This window comes from Antrostomus carolinensis, unplaced genomic scaffold, assembly GCF_000700745.2.
Source record: "Antrostomus carolinensis isolate BGI_N321 unplaced genomic scaffold, ASM70074v2 scaffold22226, whole genome shotgun sequence".
Lineage (NCBI taxonomy): Eukaryota > Metazoa > Chordata > Aves > Caprimulgiformes > Caprimulgidae > Antrostomus > Antrostomus carolinensis.
In genome coordinates, this window is record NW_010321067.1 from 27,192 (window position 1) to 51,396 (window position 24,205).

General features: G+C 36.2%; 1 protein-coding gene across 1 annotated transcript; it reads right to left on the reverse strand.

Annotated features, from left to right (window-relative positions):
* Window positions 1-265: 265 nt before the first annotated feature.
* On the reverse strand, window positions 266-23,794 carry LOC104526343 (DDB1- and CUL4-associated factor 6-like; the record flags this gene model as incomplete). The annotated part of the gene is made up of 8 exons (XM_010169776.1): window positions 266-709; window positions 2,377-2,482; window positions 4,936-5,024; window positions 6,714-6,870; window positions 11,859-11,997; window positions 22,278-22,599; window positions 22,795-22,878; window positions 23,679-23,794. Coding segments are annotated over 8 exons (1,078 nt in total), but the record flags the coding sequence as incomplete, so codon positions are not given.
* Window positions 23,795-24,205: the final 411 nt, after the last annotated feature.

The window sequence follows — 24,205 nt, forward strand, 5'->3', positions numbered from 1 at the left end:
AAACACAACTATTTCACCAGCACTACAGATTCAAACAGGGAGAATGTGAAGTGGCACCATAGTAAGACTGATGGAGAGACAATTTTGTGTATGTGTGGGTTACGCCCATGGAAATTCAAGAACCAAGAAGAATGGGGTCTCAAAGTCACAGAGAATCCCAGTGCTCACTGTAAGAAATAACTGTAATCATCACTTCACAAACACTGTAAGAAAGAATGCTACAAGGTGAAAAATCAATGGTTGCACAAAGAAAAAAACACAAAACTACTTTAAACAACCAAACTTTTAATTAGAAAGCAACAAACATGCAAACAGCAGGTATAGAAATTTATTTGAACCATTGTTTTTATTATAATGAAAGTTACTTTAAAACATCGATCCAAGCTCCCACATCTGCAGGTTAAGGAAAATATTGCACTTTGCATCTTCTAGCACCCCTCATACATGGCAAAACAGTTTAAAAACATTTTTGCTTATTTTACTTGCACACTCTCCCAAAGTCATGCACACAGTCATTCAAAAACAAAAGGTTAGGTTATCCAAAAGCAATACCTTAGAATTGCACTAAAGCTCTGTAAGGAAAAATATAATTAATGTCTTATACAAATTCCATGACCGTCTAGGTGCTTGCACACAACTGCCAGTTACTCTTCATCTTCGTTTTCATTTTCCTGACCAGACCCTTCTGATCTGTCACCTTCCAATCGGTCTGTAAGACACAGAAATTTAGTAAAAAGAACTTCTAAAGTTTTCAGGTTTGGGTAAATATTTATAGTGTACTATTACACAACACACAGCGGCTGTGGGTTAGACGGTAAAAGAAAGTCTGTATGGACTGACAGCAAAGATTGGGTAGAAATGTTACCAGAAGGAAGGAGAATAAGAGAAAAGCTCTAAAGGATTTCCAGGCATAAAAGTGTTTAATTTGTGTACAAAAGGAGAAACCTTGTAGCTGCTGACTGGCTGTCAGCACAGGAAAGATGAATGCAAGGAGAATATTAAAAAGAGGTGGTGAATACAAGGGATTGAAATACTGTTCTGGGGAGCTAAAACTAGAATGGTTGTAGTTAGGAACTTGTATACTCCAGAACTTGTATACTCCAGAAAACTGCAGAATCACTGTCACTGTATACATCAGAAAAATACCTTTTGATGTCAGTGTTTAGAGAAAGGCAAATACAGAAATGTGTGAGGGAACGTGACTGGCTCAAGATCTATCACTCACGCATGGAGCACTCAGGTTAAGAAACACTCCACCCAGCAATAACACTGATTTTTGCTGAAATTTTTGTACCTCACTTGAGTTACACCACTTGTTGTGCAGTTCTTGGAGTATTTTACTTCAAAGAAATTGTAACAAAAGAAGAAAGAACCCAAACTAATATATTCAGTTACAGCCGTGGTGAGGCATACCACTGGGCTGGATACAGTGGCTTCCTCCTGGCTCTCTAACTCTCACAGATCAGTGAGAGGTGAGAAAGGAGCAGCAGCTGCTGCCCGGCAGAGCTTCCTTCCTACCCCAGCACTATAAGCCCTCTGCTCTGCTCAGCCAGTGCCAGAGTCCCCAAATTCAGTATCTACAGTCACTTTCACCTTCAGCTACAGTTCTGTCAGGTTTCTCCCCCACATGTCATACCAGCCTCCCAAAACTTTATCTCCTTGCTTCCTACCCAGTATGATGTCTCTCCATTGTCCTATTTCTTCAGTATCAACCCACTGCTGTCAGTTTCTTCAGCACTAGCATCCAGGAACACCAGTTCCCAACGACAATTCTCCATGCAACCCCTCATATATCACCAGTTTCAGCCCGTAGAGAACTACCCCTTTGCTAAATGGACATCCTAGTACTTGGTGCCCCAGGAACAGCTGCCAGTGGCCTCATTACTATCTCCCACAGTCCTGTATCTTCACATCCTCTTTCATCCCTGGACAATTCCAAGCCTACGACAACAGTCAGTATCTTACGACTCATCCCCATCATCCCCAATAGTTTTCCCATCACACAGCACTCACCTTAAAGATCATTCCTTAAAGAAGAGAGTCTTTTTCAACATCTAATTAGTACTACTTTACAAATAAACTATTTCAGGATGGATAGTATGGTAACATCTGAAAATGTATTTTGCTCTTTTCTTGCTCTTTGTTTTGAGGTAAAAAAAAAATAAATATAAAAAATAACAAGTAAAAAAAATGATGTAAGTCTCACACTAAAGAAGCAATTCCTAAGTTTTTCTATTAAGAGACCCTTGAACAACCCTTGAATCTTCTCAGCAACCCCATGTGTAGCCACAGAGTGCTGAAGATCTTGATGGTTCCCCAATCTATCTGCTATTTTATAGACTAATGTGGTGGACAAGCTCTTCAGAAGTCTCTCACCTGCTCTTATATGATTCAATGAAGCCAACATTCGTAACATAAAAGAAGCTGGAACAGTAATAGTGTTTCTGGTCTCTTCCAGCATTAATTCATTACGTGTTATAACCTGGAGGCAGAGAAGGGGAAATAACAGCATAAAAATAAACATAAATTTGTACTGCATCAATATGGGTTTGTAGATACCAAGTTTTTATGCAAAAGGCATTTCCAGAGTCCAAAATTACAATAAGGGAGCAACATTTTAATAATTACTATGAAATATAGTTACACCAACCGTATGTGGTAAGAAAAGTCAGACAGTGGACTTCTGCCTACAGATATCTAATTGTTTGCCTAAAGAATATTCTAGTAAGATTATCATTTTGTTGTCCACGTGCATGGTAAATATTAATATGATCAACTGAGGAAAAACTTCTGGAAATGAGATCTTGCATAAAATAAGGAGGACTGATGAGAGAAAACGCTGTTACAGATGGCAACCGTTGTAAAGAAAGTTCTAGCACTAGCGCTGGCCAAGAATGTGGGAAGGAAAAGCGATGAGGTTACCCTAAACTCCTACCTTCATGCTGCTTGAAACTTTTGGAGAAAATCCAAGGAACACAAGCAATTACTCTATCCCAGTTCCGGAACATTCTTCAGCTCTGTAATTCTTTTTCAACAGATCTACAGCTTGCCTCTAAATGACTTGAAAGAGCCAGCTCCTACTGTCTTAGTTTCAGGGAAAAAAAAAAGCACTAACAAATACTTTTAGCTCTTCTGTCTCCTTCCTTCCTCATGGTACTTCCTTGCCATCCTTCTTGCTGTGCCACTGAGTTCTAATCCCACACCTTAGCTTGTCTCCACTTTGGGACTATGTTGTTTTGTTATCACTAAGCATAAACATTTCTTTAGGTGGAGACAAGTGCTGACCGTTATTCAGTTCTTCCTCCCAGATCAGCTGCTATAAGGTAGGAAAATAATGCATTGCTTCTCCCTGAGACTGCTTCTCAAGCCTGGTCCTCTTGTGAAGAACGTGTTCTTGCAAATGTCTGCACTGGCCTTCTCCTAGCCAAATCAAAACACCTCTTTTCTGTTATCCTCATCTATTTACCAGGCACTGTGCACAGCTGATCACTCCCTCAAAGGAGCACACTGAGAAGACAGCAGGCTGCCATTTTTTCCCCTTTCACCTCCTGTTTCTCCAGTGCACCACCAGTAACACCCTTTTGCCAGCCTGCTTCTGAGGCTTTTTCTCTCTTCTGAGATTTGTTCCCATCCCTGTTGCCTTTTCCTATTCACTAAGGTCACAGCCTCTCTCAGTATTAAATACGGTTCTAGATCTATACTGAACTTTCCCCAAACACAATACTTTCTCCCCAGACCTTCCCCTCTATGGGAAATTCAGTTTAGATATGTTGGACACTTACTCTAGCCAAACTTAACATGGAGTAAACTATTTTATTTCTATTAACATCTCCTGTCCCTTGTCCTCTACATAAGTATTTCAATACAGGGATTAAATTAAAACCCCCAAAACATGTACAATTACAAACCATACCGCGGTCAAATTTTCTGAAGTTCTACATTTTTTATTAAAGAAAAAAATAATTACACCTCTAAATAATTTGTTATTATTAAAAATTAAGTGACAAAAGTATCAGTACAATAATTACTTCTAGCACACATTCATGTTTAGCAATATTTCTAAACCCCAAAGGATCCAAACTACATCAGACATTAAAATTCTCATACAATATACAAAGAAATGTCACGTCACTCAGTGTTACTACTGTTAAAATGATGGGAAAGGTTCAAAACTCACAAGTGGACAGTTTGGGTTTTTTTCAGGGGGATGGTGGCTAAGGGCTGTAGGCTTCTGTTTGTTTTAAATATATATATAGCACTAATACAGAGAAATAATAACTTAAAAAACCCAGTCTACTATATAAACCTGCTGCCCAAGACATTGCACAAAAAACTCCAAATCACCCCACAAATTTGCCCTAATATATTACTTACAGAAAGCATCTAAAATTTTAATAAATTATGTTATGTAAATCACTAAAATATGACTGTTCAGTAGTCAACTATATGATCATTGTAGGCCAGTTGCTATATACATTGTTATTGCTTTGAGGGTATGAAAACAATGTGTTGCATAAGTTTATATACAGACTTTTCTAACTGATTAAGCTTGCAATGTTTCCTTTATTCCATGAAATTGGTTTTTGCACTCCCTGTTCTTCTGTACATCCTTGTATTTCCTTCAGTTAATTTGTTTAAAGACAGGCACTATCTTCATTTCTTAATTCCTGCCAGTTGTCTTTTTATATCTCACTGTTCATACTTTACAAGCTTCTTTTATGTACATAATATCAGATCATATAATATAATCTTGAAATACAGAGTGCTTCTGGTGTGCTGCCAACGATGTGAAAGTTAGCTGTTATTAAGGGCAGCTTTTTATTTGTAGCTTATTTGATGAACACTAAATAACTCTGTTAATTCTGTATCAGTAATTTGCACCAAAGGCTTTTATAGAATTGGAAACATAACTGAAAAAGGAGGAAAGGTTCTTACCTCATCTGCAAGTTTTCTGTTAAAAATCTTGGATTCTTCCAATGGCGACCAAATTTTTATATCATAATCAATACCCGAAGAGGCCAGAACTAGAAGTAAGTAAAAGTAATTACAAATTACACGTGTTGTGCCTTTACCAGTGTTTGCTCCACTTAACTGAAGCTGAAGAAAAATACTTCACATGAAGCATTTACTTGCAAATGTCAGTTCCCATGCTGAACATACAGCTATGTAATTACTGTCACCATATGAGAGCTGAGCTATAGATTGTATATTTAAAAAAAAAAAATACATACACACACACACACACACATATATATATATATGAAGAAAACATATACAAATATCAAGAGCTGCCTTTTTTAAATAAAAAAAGGCACCAGAATATATGTAAGATAGGAGCAGAAAGTGAGAACAAACCCAGCCACTACTAATATATTTCTGCTGATGGTCTGGTAAATGTATTAATAACAAAGCCTTAGGATTTGTAAACCCAGATACAAAGACAGAAGCAAGATAATTTCAAACCTATTTTGACATTTGATAATTTCAGTGTATTTCATGTAAATTTATTTGATATTCAAAGATAAAGAAGCAAGGGATGCTCTTATAAACACTTGTCAAAATATGGAAAACAAAAAGTTGCAGAACATTCTCTAGATCACTGCACAAAAAGACCTATGGGAATAAAAATTGCATAAAAGATCTCAGTAACTGGAAAACTGTGTAAGATTAACTGTCCTACAGGGAGGATGACCCCGTCTTTACATTTTCAGTGCATGACAGGGAGACAGTAGTAGTCAATCAAGAAAAGAGTAAAGCTACATGGCATTTTGAAAAGTGCTTCCAAAACAAGTGGCCAACCTAGCCACACACTCTGAACACTTACAGGAACACAATTTCAATTAGGAATTTAAAAGTTCAAGGCTTATCCAATGCAGGACAGTATCCCATGTTGCCACAAACAGTCCATAAAAACCTCAGCCTCTTCTGGTATTACTGTAAAACTTTATTTGCTTATTTATTTACAGCTGAGTGTTGCCCCACAGCCATGTAAGCTATGACAAAAGAAATAACATAAATACTTATTTTGACTGTGTCAGAAGCTGCAGAATGATTCAGATTTTCCATCCACATGTCAGACGACATGTGATTCCTTCTACTAATTTTGTCCGTCTTTTCTATAAATATTTTCCCCTAAATACAAATAGAATTTAATAGAATTTCTATGGATTTTATTCGTTCTTCTAATTTCACAAAGCCAGTGAGACTGAATCTTTTCTATAAGTATTTTCCCCTAAATACAAATAGAATTTCTACGGATTTTATTCATTCTTCTAATTTCACAAAGCCAGTGAGACTGACACCCCCACTTCACTGATTTTTTTAAATAAAGTCAAATAAAGACCACCTTCCAACAGCAATTCCCAAAATGTTGCTGGCATTTCAGTGACCCTGTATTTCCCTCGTTAGTGTCATGGAAAACATTTAATGTATTAAGGGGAGCAAGAAACAGAGATTCTTCTTACTACATCTTAACTTTCTATAAATACTATGTCAGTAAAGTTTTCATTCCAAGATGTTATTGAGTAAGGAGGGTTTTAACGGCCCAAGTTCATTGGTAATAGACAAAATTAAAAGCAGAATTATCAATTTATATGGGAAAAAATGAACAACAGTTCATTAATCATTACGATGCTCTATTGAGCAGAGAATTTAAGACTGAGCTTTAAAACACTTTACTACAGATAACCTGAATATGCAGAATATCATCTTACTTGGGTCAAACGGATGAGGCTGAAGACAGTTCACCACATGGTTATCAGCTTCCAGCAGCATGAGATGCTCAGCAGTATGTCGGTCCCATATAAAAATATGGCCACAGTCTGATCCACTCATGACAAAGTTAGATCCCCAAAAATTGGCTTCCTTTATCTGCAGGAAGAACAAAAAAACCCCAATTACTTTGGAAGACTAACTTGGAAAGCACATCAAAGAGTATACTCCCCTTTCCACAGTAACACTGCCTCTGAAGTAAGAGCTCTACAAATGCAGGAACGACATTTAAGAAAATTTAAAGGAAACATTTAAAGAATAATGATTAAAAAAAAAAGAAAATTCAGAAGGTTAGAGATCTCCAGAACAAAATGGCTGCTAACAGGAAAAAGGAGAGAAGCTGGGGCAGACTGAGCAGTTTGGAAATAAATGACAACAGGTTTGTCACTTTCCAAAGTGATGAGAATGATACTGGAGACAGGGGTGTGTGAAACAGTTTTTAAGAAGAGTTTGATAAATTTAAGTGAGTGACAGGCTAATCCCTGGTGGGCATTTTCCATTTACAGAGGAAGAAGTGACAGAAGCTTATGAAAACTGGGGGGATGGGAATTAACTGGGTCTGACAGATAAAAGGGGTTATAAAATCAAACTTAGGAATTTTTTCTCCCCCCCTCTATAATCAATCAGATAAAAACTAAGACTTATTAGTCCCAGGCCAAAATTAGATTTATAAACCACTAAACATGGAAGGCGTCTGGGTAGAAGAGACCCTTCAGCTTCAGCTATTATAGTAATCTATCAGCAAAGAGTATGTGTAATACCTTACAAAAATGAACTATTTCTTATTTTTTTAAATACACATGTTGCTGTGTACCAATTTAGAGAGCAAGGTAAAAACTATCTTGCAAAGGCAGTGAGTTGTTTGAGGGCCTGCTGTTCACACTGAAGGTCATTCTTGGACCAATATCTTGGACCAATTTATGGAATTTTATTTTGCATGGAATTAAATTTATGGAAGGAATTTATTGAACTTTACAGACTAGACTAACATAACATAAATGATATGACTCATTAAAAATTATAATTGGAAGATCTTTGGTTTTGGCCTACAGCTAATTGTTCCCCAACATTACTGATAACATAGTAGTTTGACCCTGGATTATAACTGGCTGTAATTAAAACATTCAAGGAAGACTTCTGATTGGAGATTGGAAGGAGGAAGTTCTACGACTCTGAGAATAACATGGTAATAATTTTTACTTGAAAGATGCACAAATTACTCAAGAAATTTTCTTAAAACCGGAAAAGATGGGAGGAAATTCACAAACACAGCATTGTGAGTTGAAGTGTGGACATCTGTTAGTGAGTGAACACAACGGGGCTGGATGAGCCACTGACTGCACAGTATGGCAGAAAGATCCAAGGTCCTTGAGAAGGCTTCCAGAAAACCAGCCAGCTCTCACCCCAGCTCTAGAGTCTGTTGCAGCATCTCACAGCTGGTGAAGTGAGACAGAAGAGTGCACGTGGGCTGTTCCCTTCTGGCAGCTTCTCCAGGAAGCTCCGACAGCGCTAAGGGAGGCCAACAGAAGGCTTCCTTTGGACCAGGGGGACCTCTGCTCCTTCTCTTCCTGCGATGAAGAGAGGAACAGCATCCTCTGGGTAAAAGGAAAAGGAGGGGTTTAGGGAACAGTATGCTCTAGGCTAGTGTACGACCTAACAGCTTATTATATCATCTTTTCCCTCTCCTTGTGTGAAGTGCTAGATATGGTTTAGTAGTGGACAGGTATGGTTGGACTCAATAATCTCAAAGGTCTTTTCCAACCAAACAATTCTATGATTCTATGAATTCAGTAGGTATTTAAACCTACTGTCTTAAGCTCTGTAAATATTCATAGCCTCATTAGCACCATTGTTCTGGATACGCATTTGATAACAGTGCTGTGAACACTTTTCTAATGAAGTGATCATCCTGCCCCTCAAAATGGCTACACTGTCTTGTCTCTGATTCTGAGAATTAAAGAAAGTAGAAGATACAGTCAATGACAAGACAGCTAACTGGACCTGTACTTGACTGGAAAAAGTCTTTGGGAAACAAGTGAGTAGATAAATGTGAACTTTTTCTCCTCTTTGTTCCCATCCCTCTCTCCAAAACATGGTAGTGCCATAGGATTACAAAAATAATGTATTACCTGCTAATAATTTATACATATTCATTATAGTTTTGCATGCATTAATATAGTTATTATTTATATTAGACTATACTATTTTTATTTCTTAAACATTATTTATTTACAAATAATTACTTGTGTAGTAAATGCTGTATTATTTATTAATTGTGTATTTATTAATTCAGTGGGAAAACCCAGACTCCTTGAGTATTTCACAGATCTGCAATCTCACGAGTTTTGGAACTGAAGGCAGCTGAAGCAGTCTGTCCTATGAAACAGAGTAGCCTTACAGTGAAAACGATCACTTAAATGACAGAGAAATTGCAGGTCAGGAAAGGGTGGCAGTACTATCAGATATCCATTTCCTTGAAATATAATGTTGATATTATTCTACACCTGTTACATTCATGATATTCTTATGATTACAGCCTGAAAGAATGTGGCTTATTCAATTTCTGAGCCAAAAAAAGCCAGCCTAAAATATTTTTTTCAAGAAGCAACTATCAGGTTTGTTAAATGTAGAATAATCTTTCCACACCAAGGCCTCTCTTGGCCTCCCTTCCTAAAAAGATGTAACCCAAACAAAGCCAAACAATTAGTCTGGGTCACTTCTCTTTTTACTCAGAGTAGGACATCAAAATAACATTGTTTTTAAAATAGGAAGAGGTTAGGAAGCAGTATTTTTCTCCATCTCTGTCTTACATCATCTACAGGGTGCGAGGTGAGATTAGGCAGAGGGAGGAGGGACATTCAAGAACAATCAAAACTCAGTCACAAGATGTGATCTCAGTGCTCCACAAGAATCCAATGTTTGTGCTGGAGAAGAGTCTGCAAGTTAAAAATGTAATCCTAGACACAAGATCACACCTCAAGGAGTTGCCAGTATCTCTTATGACCTCTTTAAATTGACGTACACTGGGCAAAAGAGACACCTGTGTAAATCTGTGTAGCTTCCTATGCAGCAGCTTTCAGATTTCACACAGATGATGTTCAATCTTTGAAGTTTAGCATAAAATAACTTCCTAATTTTTAGTATTTAAGAATATCTCCAGAATAAGAGACAGAATTTTGAGTTTGAGACCATTTACACATAATCTTACTATGGAATTAATTTCCAAGTAACACAGCATAATAAAGCTCTAAAGAGGACAGTGCCTCCCTCCTTATCTTTCTTTTTGCATCATTTTATCAGAAAATGCACTGGAGAAAAGGACAGACATTGTCTTGTGCTCTGTGCTTTGCCCTAGCTATCTTGATTTAAGAATCACCATGATAAAGAATCGTATGAGTAAGCTGAACCCTTACTGCTGTTAAAAATATGTACTTTATTTCCAGCATGAGTACTTCCAGTTTTAAATTTCAGGCTTGCTAGATCTTTATCTATAGAATATGTACCAATGATTGCAGTCAGTGCAAGAAAGTCATTGTGATGTCTAAAAATAAGCCAGAGAACTTATTCCTTATTCAGAACTTATTCAGAACTGCCTTCCTGGTTTCTGTCGTGAAAGATGCGTTTCCAATATATTTGTCTTTTGACAGCTTTTGTCTTATAGCTCCCCTTAATATATATTTTTCATTATTCTGTTAGAAGTACATCTAAATTATCTCCAATATGAAATACCTTTATATTTTAATTCCTGATTATGACTTCCTCCTGCTTCCTTTGTATTATCTTATGTAACTCTTGATTTTACATTTCTAATATTCAAAAAACCTAGTTTTAGCATCACATAAATTAACAGAATTTAGATTCACATTTTAAAATTTTGTTTTCAAACTCATATACACACTCACTTCTAGTGTATGCATACACAATTTATCCCATTTATTAGTTACACACAGATGCTCTACTGAAGAAGTTTTTTTAAAAGCCAACATTTTAAAAAGGGAACTCAGGACTAGAGGTAAGTGGAATCGAGAAAGAATAGCATATATATAAAAGGAGATAAGATGGGCTGGAGGAAAAACAGTGAGGAAGAGACAGGAGAGAAAAAACTGAAGGCACATGGCAAAAGACAAATTCTGAAGAAAAAGAAAGGGTGTGTGGGCTCACATGAGCATTTTTTTCCTTCAAGAGCTAAAGAGAAACAAGAAATCCCACCTTTCATCATTCCACTACCATTACACACCCTGCTGCTGTTCTTTCATGTCTGTTTCATGTAAAAAAGGTAACACCTAGTACTCCAATGACATCATTTAAGCGGTTACATTGCAAGGATCTGTGTGCTGGACCTAAAACCATCCCTATCCTGCCAATGGTGTAACCAAACATCAATACAATCACAGAATCGTAAGGGCTGGAAGGGACCTCAGGAGATCATCCAGTCCAACCCCCCTGCCAAAGCAGGGTCCCTACACCAGGTTGCACAGGAAAGCATCCAGGGAAGTTTTGAACATCTCCAGAGATGGAGATTCCACAGCGCTACTCATCTTTTGCTTTCTGACAATGCAAGAATTACACTTAAAATATACTTATTAAAAAAAACCTGTAAGATTGCCAAATTAAGTTCTCAAAAGTAAGGAAGTACCAGAACTATTCAATTTGCCTCCATAACCTTAATTCACTGTCCATACATATATATATTACACACACACACACACACACACATTAAAATAATTAACATTCACGTCACTGACAAGACAACTTTATCCCTGGGCTGCTCAAGAGTGTAGGAAACAAGACCTCTCTAAGCTGTCTCCTTCACAAATTTAAAAGGGAAATACCATCAGCCCTTGCCTCACAGGAAAGGGGGAAGCATAGTGACATGAGTCACACTGATTTTAGTTTTCATTTAGAGCAAATTATGTGGCTTCCAACTGAATATTCAAGAAAAAAATGCTTACAATACATTACAATATCCTTTTTTCACAAGCATACTGATGTGGCAGCTACACTGACTCAGTCCATAAAATCTCTACAGTTCTGTGGTGGTTTGGGTAGCAAAACCAGGACAAGTTCCCAAAATAAAGAGTTTGTACCATTGTCCGGGAGTTCCGATGACCTTTATAAACCATCTTGATTAAAGGACGTCTAATATTCAGTGTTTCCAATTCTTCCATTTCTTTTCTTTCCTTCCTCCTTCTGAAGAGCTCCTGAATGCGGGCAACAGCAGATCGTCTACAAATTGCAAGAGAGAACACTACTGAAAGTCCATCTCTAAACACTGAAATAAGCTATTAAAAAGGACTATAAAATAATAATTAGGCACTCAAACACACTCTCCATGAGTTTGGAACAGACATCAACATTATCTCAAATGTAAAATTACAGACTTGAATATTTTCCATCCTGGCTTAGAACAAGAATAGCATGCAAGACAGTGGGATGTCAAGTGATGCAACATTTTATTCCCTCTCTGAAGAACAAACTTCAGCTGTTGGCAAAATTCACATGCTATCTTCTTCTTCAGTGCTAGAGATATCCTCCACCCATAACAAGGCAGCAAAATTCTAAAGTGAAAAATCTATGGCCAAACCAGAAGTTTTTAAAAGTTAAAAAGTTATGAAGGATCTAGTGCACCTCCCGGTGTGGCTTGGTTTTTCCCCAGAATTTCGCTAAATGTATTTCTTTCCACTATTTCTGTATGACAAGACTCAAGATCTAAACAGCTTGAAAAAAGTTCCTGCTAAGTCAAGAGATGATTTGAGATCAGTTACTGTAGCAGTAATCCCATATGTTAGCAGTGAGGGATACAGTTGAAGATTCCCTAGAATAGCAGGGAAAAATTAGCTAAATTATATATTTTGGTTTGTGACTGTTTAGTTCCAGTAATCTACTTTTTGATTAATCTGTGAAAAGACTCTGGTGCAAATTTTTTCCTGTTTAGTTCTCAGTTTGCAGATCCCTATAATTCCAGATATAACCAAACTGCCCAACCCCAGCACGTGCACCTAACTATTTTATTTTTCTTTTATTCCATGTCAGGGTTGCTCTTAGCTTTATGAGCCTGAAAAATGAACTCAGACAGAACTGAATATATTTGCAACTTCAATATACTGCTCCCTGAAAGCTAACAATCTGAATTTGTCCAAAAGTAATGTACTATGGTGTTTTAATCACTGACCCTGGAGACTCTTCCAACAAGTCCTCTTTTCCAGAAAAAAAAACCCCACCAGATCTGTCTTGTAACTAATTCTCTCAGCCAGTGGCCTGCTTAGATTTTTGTTTCATTTCTGTCATAGGAGAAAGCTGGACCAAAAAAATTACAGTAAAGTAAGTGTTATTCTACAGCTAGGCAAAGAAGGAAAATGAATGCAAGTAATGAGTCATTAATATATTTAAAAAACAAAACAAAAACCCCAGAAACTGTTGTATTAAGACAGATCACCCAATACAACTAAGCTTTTAAAACATTTTTTGATAGAATCTAGAAGAGATTTGTAAGCACTAGCCAATAGATCCATTTAACAGTGGACTATTTATTACAATACATTTCTTAGAAGTTTATCTAGCAAACAATCTCAGAAAAAACAGACTACTATTACTTCCTTTGTGAGTTTTCTACCCCCTCAGAATCTCCTATCTAGACCATTTTCCAGTCCTCCTCCTTATACTACACTAAATAAATATACTGTGTTAGTTAGCCCTTATAATACATGGAGTCTCAACTTTAATCTTCAACAGATTCAAGAGGGTTTTTCACAAAACCCTCTTCGTACAATGAAGGCAAAAAAAGAAGCCCATGTTCTTTAATCTGCTGTGCTTTAAAGATCATGGAATTATTCTCCTCACCAGTTTATTTCTAAGTGAAGGGGAAAAAAAGGGTGGCACGTATATGACAGGCTACATAAAACACTCACAGAAACTTTAAACAATTAGTTGTACATATCTGGTTTTGTACTTGTTTTTTTTTTTAAAGATGGGCTATTTGTATTTCCGGTGTATTTATCCACATTAATTAATTAATACAAGATACGCAGTCAAAAAGCTGAGAAGTTAAACTTCATTAGGATTGACAAAGCAGTAGACTTGACTAGCTCTTTCAGAAGGGTTACTTGCTAGATAGCAGTAACAAGTCTTGGGATTAGAAGAAGGTATTAGAGTAACTAACTGATAATCCAATGTAGCTCCTTCCATATTTTTTCATCTGAGCATCTCCAGAAAAATTAAACCCCTCCTCTAAATTCCCCGAGGCTTGATTGCAGGTATTATAAAAAAACCTCAAGACTATTCAGCAGTCAGCATCATGCATTTTTAAATAAAAGCAGAAGCACTGAAGCAAACTTTGGTAAAAACTGTCTTTGAGCCAAATTCAGCTCTGAATTTAAAATCCTGATTTTGAGTCTTATTTTGAAAGACATGAATGGATTGACATTTAGTTATCCTGTAAAGTCAATGATTACCTTTTAACAGGCAGAATGCTGCCAAGCACACATGGCTCTAACTGTGATACTGTTATCAGGCACTCTAGTAACACATTGCTAAAAGCAGGAACCTGGCAAAGGTAAATCTTCTCCAGAAAAGATAAATATAAGCCCCCAATATATAATGACATTTCAGAACGAAGAACTTCACAGGAAAAAGGATTCTCTCAGAGGTATTATATTTTCCACGACTACAGATTTTCTATACATTGTTTCAAAATCACATTAAAAAACAATTTAAAAACCCAACACATCTGTTTTTGTGGCTTTTAATTTTTTATTTATATTTGTGATAAGCAATTCCTGTCTGTGCCAACATAAACTTAGAGAGTAGCCTTATCACTTGGAGAAGCATCAGATACAGAAGCGTGCTGTGCAATTCATACTGTTCTGAAGTTCAGCCTGAGCTAAGCCTGACTGTGAGCTGCTGCTTCCCTTCCAAAATGGGGAATCTTCCAAGCATAAAACATCAGATCATGAAGTTTATGCACATTGTGTTGGCACTCCTCAGGCAACTCTATCAATTGATATACAGTGGAATTATGCATTCACATTCAGGCATCAAATAATGAAGATGACTGAGAAATGCTGGATTAGAGATTAATGTTAATTTTATGGTACAGAAAACATTAGGTCTTGTAAAGCCAACGAAACCAAACTCTATTTTAGTTATGCCCTTATACTGTAGCCAGTGCTCTGACTTCAGAGTAATTCGGTACTACTGCCTGGTTTGCAGGTATAAAGCCTTTTTAAGTGTCTTTTGCCAAATTTTGTGGTACCTTAGTGCAATATCTTACAATAAAGTTAGTGTGTGTAGTCTTAGTAAGACTGAGCCCCAAGATGATGTATGGTACTTTCATTACTTGAATGGAGTGTGCCTTGTGGAAAGATAAATTAAATATGCCTTCCAAAAATAAGAATATAGACAATAACCAGAGCACAACCTTTCCCCTTATGATCAGCCAGGTTTGAAGTCTTCAAAGCTGATTACTGTAAACATTAATTATCAAAACCTTATGTAAATTAAGCCACAGATGCGTGGAGTAAGAATTTACAAGTGAAGCCATTATATTCTTTCAACTAAACATAGGTTCAAAAGAAAAACAAACAAAAATATGAAAACCCAAACCCACAAAAACCCTGTGATGCAGAGAGAAATGGAAGAGATGTAAACATGTAAGTTAAGCCTTTAAAAATAAATAAATAAATTTGTCAGGGCATTTTCTTTATGTTTAGAAAATACCTGAAGTGTAAGAGGAATTTTTTTTTTTTTACAAAAATCTATGCAATTAGCACACTTAAATAATTAGTTCATTTCATAAAGCACAATATATCACATAATTGCTCTTTAAAAATTTTTAGGTTTATTTGAGAGAGCTGCAGATCTCAGTTCTCAATCTATGTTACTCAATAATTTCTGGCTAACTAGCCCTGCATATTTAAAAAAAAACCTGTGCTTATCTACTAGTTAGAAGAGTGACAGTAAGAAGTTTTTCAAAAGAGGGAAAACTGAACAATTATCCATCATCTGTAAACAATCTGCAGGAATTCTGCTACAAACTTTGTTCCACTGGAGATCCAGATGTCGTGGCTGCCATAAAATTCATCTGGTACCCTACATAACCCTGCTTCTTCCAAACACCGTCGCCGCAGATCGATCATCTCCTGAGCCAGGCTGCAGCAGCTGGCTGTAAAGCTCATGTGCACTCACCTCCTTTTTCCATCCCTCTTGTCTCAGCTCTATATTGAGTATTGAGCTCAGTATTGATTCCTCCAGTATTAAGCATTTTTGTCACTACTTAAGTTTCCAAATTTACTTACACACAGACAAACACTGTCACTTTTTGCTAACTACCAGAATCCCTGGTTCCTTCTCTTCTGCTGTTTCAAGTTTTTATTTTTTTTCCCCTTCTTGTAGCCATCTTCTCATTTGAACTGTTTTCCTTGTACAAAAAAACTGCAAGAAACTTAATGTTTATGACCATTAATTTACAATCTATTTCCCTGATGCCTTACCGTAATTTCTCTGTTGACCCTGTAGAGGAATCCACCTACCAGCTACCATGCTCCTGCCCAAGAATTCCAGCCGTGTGCCTTGACAAGCTGACTAGCATCACCAAAGTTCAGGAAGGTGATTAATTAATAAGCCAACCCTCAAGTTCTCTCATCATTTTATCCTTCTGATTTTCTCCCCCATCCCACTGGGGCAGAGTGAGCAAGCAGCTGTGTGAGGCTGAGCTGCCTGTCAGGGTTCACTTACAGCCACCATATTAAAATAGATCCCTTTTTCTAAATATCAAGATTTTATTATATTTCTTACTTTAATTACCAAATAACCATGTTCCTTTGGAAGACTCTGAACCTATGGAAAAAATTTACTACTGCTTTCAAATTTCAAGCATTAAGATGGTTCAAAAACAAGGGCAAAACCATCATGTTAACACCACACTGACTCTACCCTAAAGCCCAAGTTATTTTACTGCTGATCATATAAAAAGAAACATTTACCATAATGCCCTCCTAGTCATTTCCCAGCCTTCCAACACAATCAATGTTTCAGCTATTCTCAGCTAGAAAACATTTTAAAATTGCCACCTGATATGCTGCAGAATGACAATGAAAATCAGAGAAAAATATACCAATAAAAAATTCTATGCTGAATAAATAATTCATTTTTATATTAAATTTTTAGCAATATGAAACAAATATTCCCATGGGCTGTACTGAAGAGCTAAAGAATTCCGTGGTAAGCATGTTTAATATAGAAAGAATGCCTATCGTAAAATTTAAAGAACAAAAAGCACACAGATTCCTGAACTAAACTTTAAGAAAGTTGCAGAGTTAAATCCATGTATTCCAACTGCAGCTAAGACTGGAACCTAAGACAAAGAAATACACGTCTGCGCTATTTTCATGTAGGCATTTAAAATATAGGACTCGGGTTGAGTCTTTTATGAAACCACATCCTGACTCTTTTCCTTCCCAGCCACACAAAGCCAAGATGTTAATTTTTATCATTAGAATGATTTTGTGCCATTTTCCCCTACATAAAGCCTTTGGCATTAAATCACAGTAGAGAGTTTCTCCCTCTTATGGCATGTGGCCAAACACAATTGCCCAAATTGCCTTCTCTGCCCTTACCATTAATTCTCTCAAGTATTTCAATGAGGAATATGAGATCAAGTGACATTTTCATTTAACTTCATTAAAAGAAATATTGTATAAGATTGAGCATGTATCTTGCTAAATATGTATTACCAAATACAGCTTTAATAATTACGCTTAGTTCCATAACTTTGTTCAGGCAAAAAATATAAATAGTCTTTGATACATGTATTATATTTTTGTTCAGAACTGGGTGTTCTCTACTACCAGACAAAGCAAGTCAGCAGTGGCACATGCAAATATAACAAGTTCCTCAGCAGCTGAATAAAAAAAAGGTATATGCTTTTCACAAACTACACACTTTTCAAACTCCATTAATTTCTATGGCACACAATAAAAAAGGTTAATAGGCTGTTAAATGTATACATTGCCATTTCTTTTCCATTTCCATGCAATACATGCAGCTAAATATAACTCAAGCAATATGCTCTGTAATTCATAGCATTTGAAGTATAGCAATTCTTAAAATGTCAGTTAGATACGAAAAACAAGAACCTGATAAATCCATTATACGGCAATAAAAAGGAGGAGGGGAGGAAGAAAATAATTAATTACCTCATTATTCTATCACCTATCGCTGTTCCTCTGATATTATATCTAGTAAAGGGAACAACAACTGAAGTCATTCAAAAATGATGGGTATCACGTTTTTAAAAGGTTAGCATCTCTTACAAAATGTGCTCCACGTATTCCAACTGAGAAGACTCCTTCTCCTCAATGTGTTAGTATATGAGACTACTTTGATTTCAGCAAAAAATAGTATTCAGGTTTCATAACAGTACACAAAGTTTATCTTACAAAATGCAGTAATTCTTCACAGATCACAGAACCAGCTGCGTAATCATTTCCATTTCACATTCATATTTGTTTGAAATTTTAACCTACTAGTTTAATGTTTTCCAGGCTTAGCCTCTGCTCATAGATCAGCTTCTGTCAAAGTCCAAACAAAATTAATTCAGTCATTTAAGTAGGAAAGCAGCCCTCAGAGAGTTGTTTTGACTAATTTGTGAAGATTAAGATCAGTCCATTAGAAACTGCACTCTCTGTGCAGGAAGAACATACATTTTGCACAGACTTCCCCCCCCCCACCCCAGATTACAAAGTACAGTGCTATGGAAAGCCATATTATTTATCTCTGTTTGCTGGACTTGGTAAATTTTAAAGAAGATGTGCTATGGGCATACTTTGAGACTCAAAAGCTTGCATATCTCCTCATAATTGTACAAGAAGGGATTTTTTCCTGTGGATTCTCTAAAATGCCCAGAAGGTTATTTGCTCTGTTGAGTATCTAGCTAAACTGCTCAGCTGTACAAAACAGGTTTCTTCTTTTAAAAATTTAGAAACATTCTGTGCACTTCCTTACACATTTTGTTAAAAAGAGCATGTATTGACTAGCCCAATGACAAATAAAAAAATTAAATAACTATTTAAGCTTCTTTTAGTCACTGATCTCCACCATTCCTACAGTGATGCTCAGAAGTTACAGAAATGCTACAGAAAAAAGTCAGATGTCACATTCTGAATTATTTGTTTCAAAGAAACGTCCTTCTGCATCAAAACTGTTCCTAGGCGATTCCTAGTCAATATTCAGTTGACTTAGTCAATTTATCAACCAAAGGATCGTGGTATTTCTACATATTTTGCTGCTACTATTATAAATCCTTTGAAAAATAATAAAGCAGGTGCAAACTTTGTGTTTCTGTATCTGTTGCACAGTCTTTCCTGACAGTTCAATTTCAGGTTAGTTGGTGAGAAGCTAGCTATCCTCATTGTATTTTTGATATTTATAAGCATCCACAAAGATTATGTCCCTTTTATCTATTTTTCTAATATGTAAGAGACAGAAAAAGAACCAGTCCTTGGTTTGAAAACATTAAAAGTTGGATTTGTGCCACAACAAAATTCAAATAATGGAAAGGAAGGGGAAAAAAAAAAGCACAAACAGAAAATCCCCAAAGAACCTCCCTCCTAGATATTCTAGTGAGAGAAAAATCTACTTTATTGTTTCTATATTAATACCATTAATTATCTTTTAGGAAGACACACTGGAAAACTAAATTATGAGATAAACTTGAGAAAATGAGATTTAGTAAAGGAATTGTTAGGTAACACAATTTACTAACTGAGAGAAGAGAAAATGTAAGCCTTTAGGAAACATACTGGTGGAGGTGAGCACCAGGCTTGCAGGCAGTTTTGTTTAATATATTGCTAATAGTCTTTGAGCAAAATGTAGGAAATGCACTCATGCAGTGCACTGAGGACATGGTGTTGGGTAACTTTACTAATACAGAGGGGACTGTAGGACCTTGAGAAAAAGAGGTGGGTAGGAATTCAGTAGTTTAAAATTGTCATACACTTCTGAGCTTCCTTCTGGTGAAAGATAAAAACACGTTAATTAGAAATGACAAAGTAGGAAAGACTTCAGTATACTAACTGATCTTGTGTCTGACTGCAAGCTCCCAGTATGAGAGAGCCGTAAGCAAGAGAGAAGGATAGAACTACAGCTCACTTGTGTCTCAGAGAATCTTCTCTAGACCAAAAGCAACACTCATACTGTTAATCCCAGGAAAATCCAAGTGGCGTCGTGTGCATGATTCTGACCTACCATATTCAGGGAACATGTGGAACATGGAGGAGCACAGACAGGAACCAGCATAAAGGCAGGAAAACCACAAATTTTTATTGCTAAGGGTGAGAAAAACTTGGCACTCAGTCTAGTGAGACAAAAGCTGAAAACGGCCAAGAGGAACATCATTCAAATGATAAGCACTGGGCATGGAAAAATTATTTCAATCAAAACAGTATGTTAGCACCAAATGACTAATTTTAGTCAATTTATACCTATTGGAGCAGCAATGTTTTGAGGTAGCTTCCCACTGGTTAAAGGGACAGGGGGATTTTATATAAATTTGATCAGTTTATGAACTGGATTATATGCTATAACAGTTGTCATGGTGGTAGTAGAGGACCTCCTGTTCCTTTCACTCTATTTCATATGAGATATAAATATGAAGAGGGCTTCTACCTAGCCTTTAAGACCACAAGTGCCTGCTTTCTCTCTGGAAATCCAAATTCCTTTGGGCACACAAAGGATGTCTTATTTTTCTTCAGTATCTCAGAGGACATTTAGATACTCTGGAAACCAGGAGAATAGGAGGGAACGTAAAGTAAAGGTGTATGTGACTGCTCAGAAGTTAAACTAGAAAACTTCACTGCTTGAACACACACAAAAGCAGAACAAAATAAATTGGTCAGGCATTAAACCTGGAGGCAATCATAAACCAGTACTGAATATATAGCAACTTCTGTCAGATTTTATCTGGGGATAGAATAAAGGAGCAGGGGGCTGAATAAAGAATTCAAATTATATAATTAATTTAGTTGAATAATCTTTCCTATATGATAAGTTTAAATTGCTACAGGAAGAAATCTCACTGCATACAAAGAAGGAAAAAACCACATGTCCAATGAAGTGTAACGTCATTTAAGATGTCCTCACTACCAGGAAACTGTAACAGCTATATGATACCTGGAAGTGTCATTCTAATTACATTGCTACAAAAACTATTACTCTGTAGAGACAACATACAGTGCATGAAGAGAAGTTTGAAACAGAAATGGGATTTAAATTGCAGGGTTTTTCACAGCTTGCTCTTCAATCACTAGATCACAATGAACATTGGCTTAGCAGTGGAACTATTTCTGCCATGAGACATTTACCTACAGTTGCTTAGTACTGCATGGAAAGTTAATGGATGAATACAGAATCTGTATATATTGGCTTTTTCATAAAAACCATCATTTAGTGAGCAGAATTACTCATGCTATGTAATAAGCAACCACTGACTGTTCTTTTTGTCATTACTGACAACGTGGAGGCTTATGACTTTTTTTTTTTAACTGCAAATTATTCAAAACCTTTTCTATACACACCTATTAAATTCTTTCTGATTTCCTAATGAATACATATTGTAATTCTTCCTGTAAAGAATTTGCATTGCTAGCCTAAGAAATTATTAGCAAGATAACGCTGCCTTGGAACAGGAAAGGAGTAAAGCTGAGGCATCTGACACGAGGTTACATAACACCTAAAACAAGTTAAAAAAGGTATTTTCTTATGTCTAACAATAGAGATGTTGCTTAAATAATTATTACAGCTTTTAAAAAGTCTAAGAATTGAAATTAGTGAAGAAAGGTATTAAACCAGCAATACCAAACTGGGGGCTAAGTTTACTGAATGATCAAACGAGTATGTATGGCTGTTTATATTTTACAAGAAAAAAAATACACAAAGCTTACTAAGTGTGTCTTTTACTAATGAAGACAACTAGTAATCTACCTGGTTTTTCATGCCATACATACTCATACTCAATAACCAACAAAAGGAAAAGGATTACAGAGTTTCTCCTTCAGAGAAAAATAAGTTAAGTCTTAATGTATGTACTACAGACAAACACAGCATTGCTGAACAACAGTTAAAAGCTCTTGCTTTGCCAAAGTAAGAACACCTATAATAAAGTCGAAAGAAAATGTAGGTCCCTATACACAAATTTATGGACTTTCTGTACTCAGGATTACAGGGAGAATAATAAATTAACCGCAAATATTTAGCACTGGAGTATTCAGCAGGCAAAAAATAAGCACAAGCAGGTATTAGATCTGTAGGAGCTTGCCTGGCTAGGAGGGAAAATATAGCTATACATATCTTACATATAGGCAAATGAGAATCAGCCATCAAGCTCTTCACTAGTTGTCAAAGAACAACTTATTTTAATTAAGGATATGAGGCATGAGTTTCTACATCTTCCATTAAAAAAAAAGAAGGCATTTTGCCAAGCAATAGCAGAGATAAGTAAGTATTCCCCTAACCTGTGTCCTGGTCCTCCTCGGTACCTTGCCCCTGGGATGAGAACAGGATCATCATCACTATCATCAGTTTCTTGGAGAGCTGAGGTTCTGGTAGAGGACTCATCTGGAGTTGCAAGCCCTGAGGATTCTGGGTGTGGCTGAGGTTCGTCGTTTGCAGCAAGTGAGTTGGCAGTGGATTCAGTACTTTGACTTGAAATGTCTTGATTTGCACTTTTTTCACAGGAGGCTTCTCCTTCTACATTTCCAGAGACAGCATCAACATTGGGGCCATTTTCTTCTGGTTGGATTCCAGAATGCTCAGGACCAGGTTTATCTGATACAGCTAACAGAAAATATTGGGGAAAATAAACCACAGCATTAATGATTATAGCCTATTTTCAAAGATGTTATAAATGGTCACAGAAGTTAAATTATGCATACTGAGTTTATATTGTGTCTACTGAGTTTATATTGTAAATTTAGGTTTTCATTCTCTACTTCTTCATATAACTATATCTGAAAGAATACAGGTACATACTTGCTTGTGTCGTCTCTATAGTTTCATCTGTAGTTTTCAGTTCTTCAGCACTTGCATCTTCCTTGTGAGATTCATCAGGATCTCCTAAATTAAACAACTTAATATTAAATCACATTATTTTCTTTAGATGCACATCTATAATGTAAGCAAATCTAAATGATTCTAGCACTCCTATGTCAAACCAAAGAAAGCAATCCTCTCTAATGGCCACATGTCACTTGACTGAAATCTCAGATATGAATCATTTATCTAGCTGCCCAGGTCAATACACTAACAAAGAAAAAAGTCTTCCTTTCTTGGTCCTTAATATACTTAATATCCTATGTTATGAGACCTTTAGCTGCAAAAAAGCATGAATACTCTTGAAATAGATGATAATTTACTGAAAGTTATTTATTTCTGAAGCCAGAAATTAAGTTATCCCTCTATTAAAAGGGATTTATTTATTTAAAAAAAAAAACCCATTTCTCTGGAACCAGCCATTTGGCTCGACTGCCCTTTTAGCAATGAATTGAGCAAGATGACCATGTGTAACAAAACACAGTGAAAGCTTGAAGGAAATGTAACAAAACACCTAACACTCATTTATGACTGCAAAGTGCAGTTGTTCTATTTTTTTAATACAAATTGAGGCAGAATATGTTTTTAAGAAAAGAGAATAAAGGTTTTAGAACTAAGGACATAATAATTTAATTTTGTTTATATTTATTTGCAACTATCTCAGGTTGGTATTTTTTTCTTTCCTAAAAAACCTCATGTTCTATTATGGCTGTATTCTGCCTTCATATGCAAGTGAACAAGACTCCAATGGGTTCAGTGGTAGCCATGAACATATGAGAGCTGGACTTTTACCTTAACATTACAGAAAAAATGTTGTATCTTACTTGTTTCTTCATCTTCAGGCCCTGACTCTTCTGAGGCTTTTGTTTTCACAGATTCATCTTGGCCTTCAGATTTGCAATGACTTCCACTCCCTCTAGAGCTTGAATTTGTGCTGCTCCTGGAAACATAATATGTAAAAAATTATAAAACTTTAGATATTAGATATAAATAATGTAAATAGATAAGATCATTGCAATAGCACAGCCTGACCATCATCGCCTTCCTCACTGCAATCTCACAATTCAATGGCTCCTGGAAGCAGCTACAACTAACAACCTTCACAGCAATTTCAAAATTCTCTTTTATTTTGTCCATCACCACTCAGCCCACACTATTCCTCTGCATCACAGAACCCTTCCTATTTTTATTTTTGAACCTTTGAAGGATTTCTTCACTGCTTATAAAATATTGTGAGAACTCAAAAGGATTTACTCTTTCACCATTTACACATTTTTACATGTATAAATGATCAGAGACCTTATTAAAGGTATTACAAGCTGTCAGCTGAGCATCAATATATAATCTTATC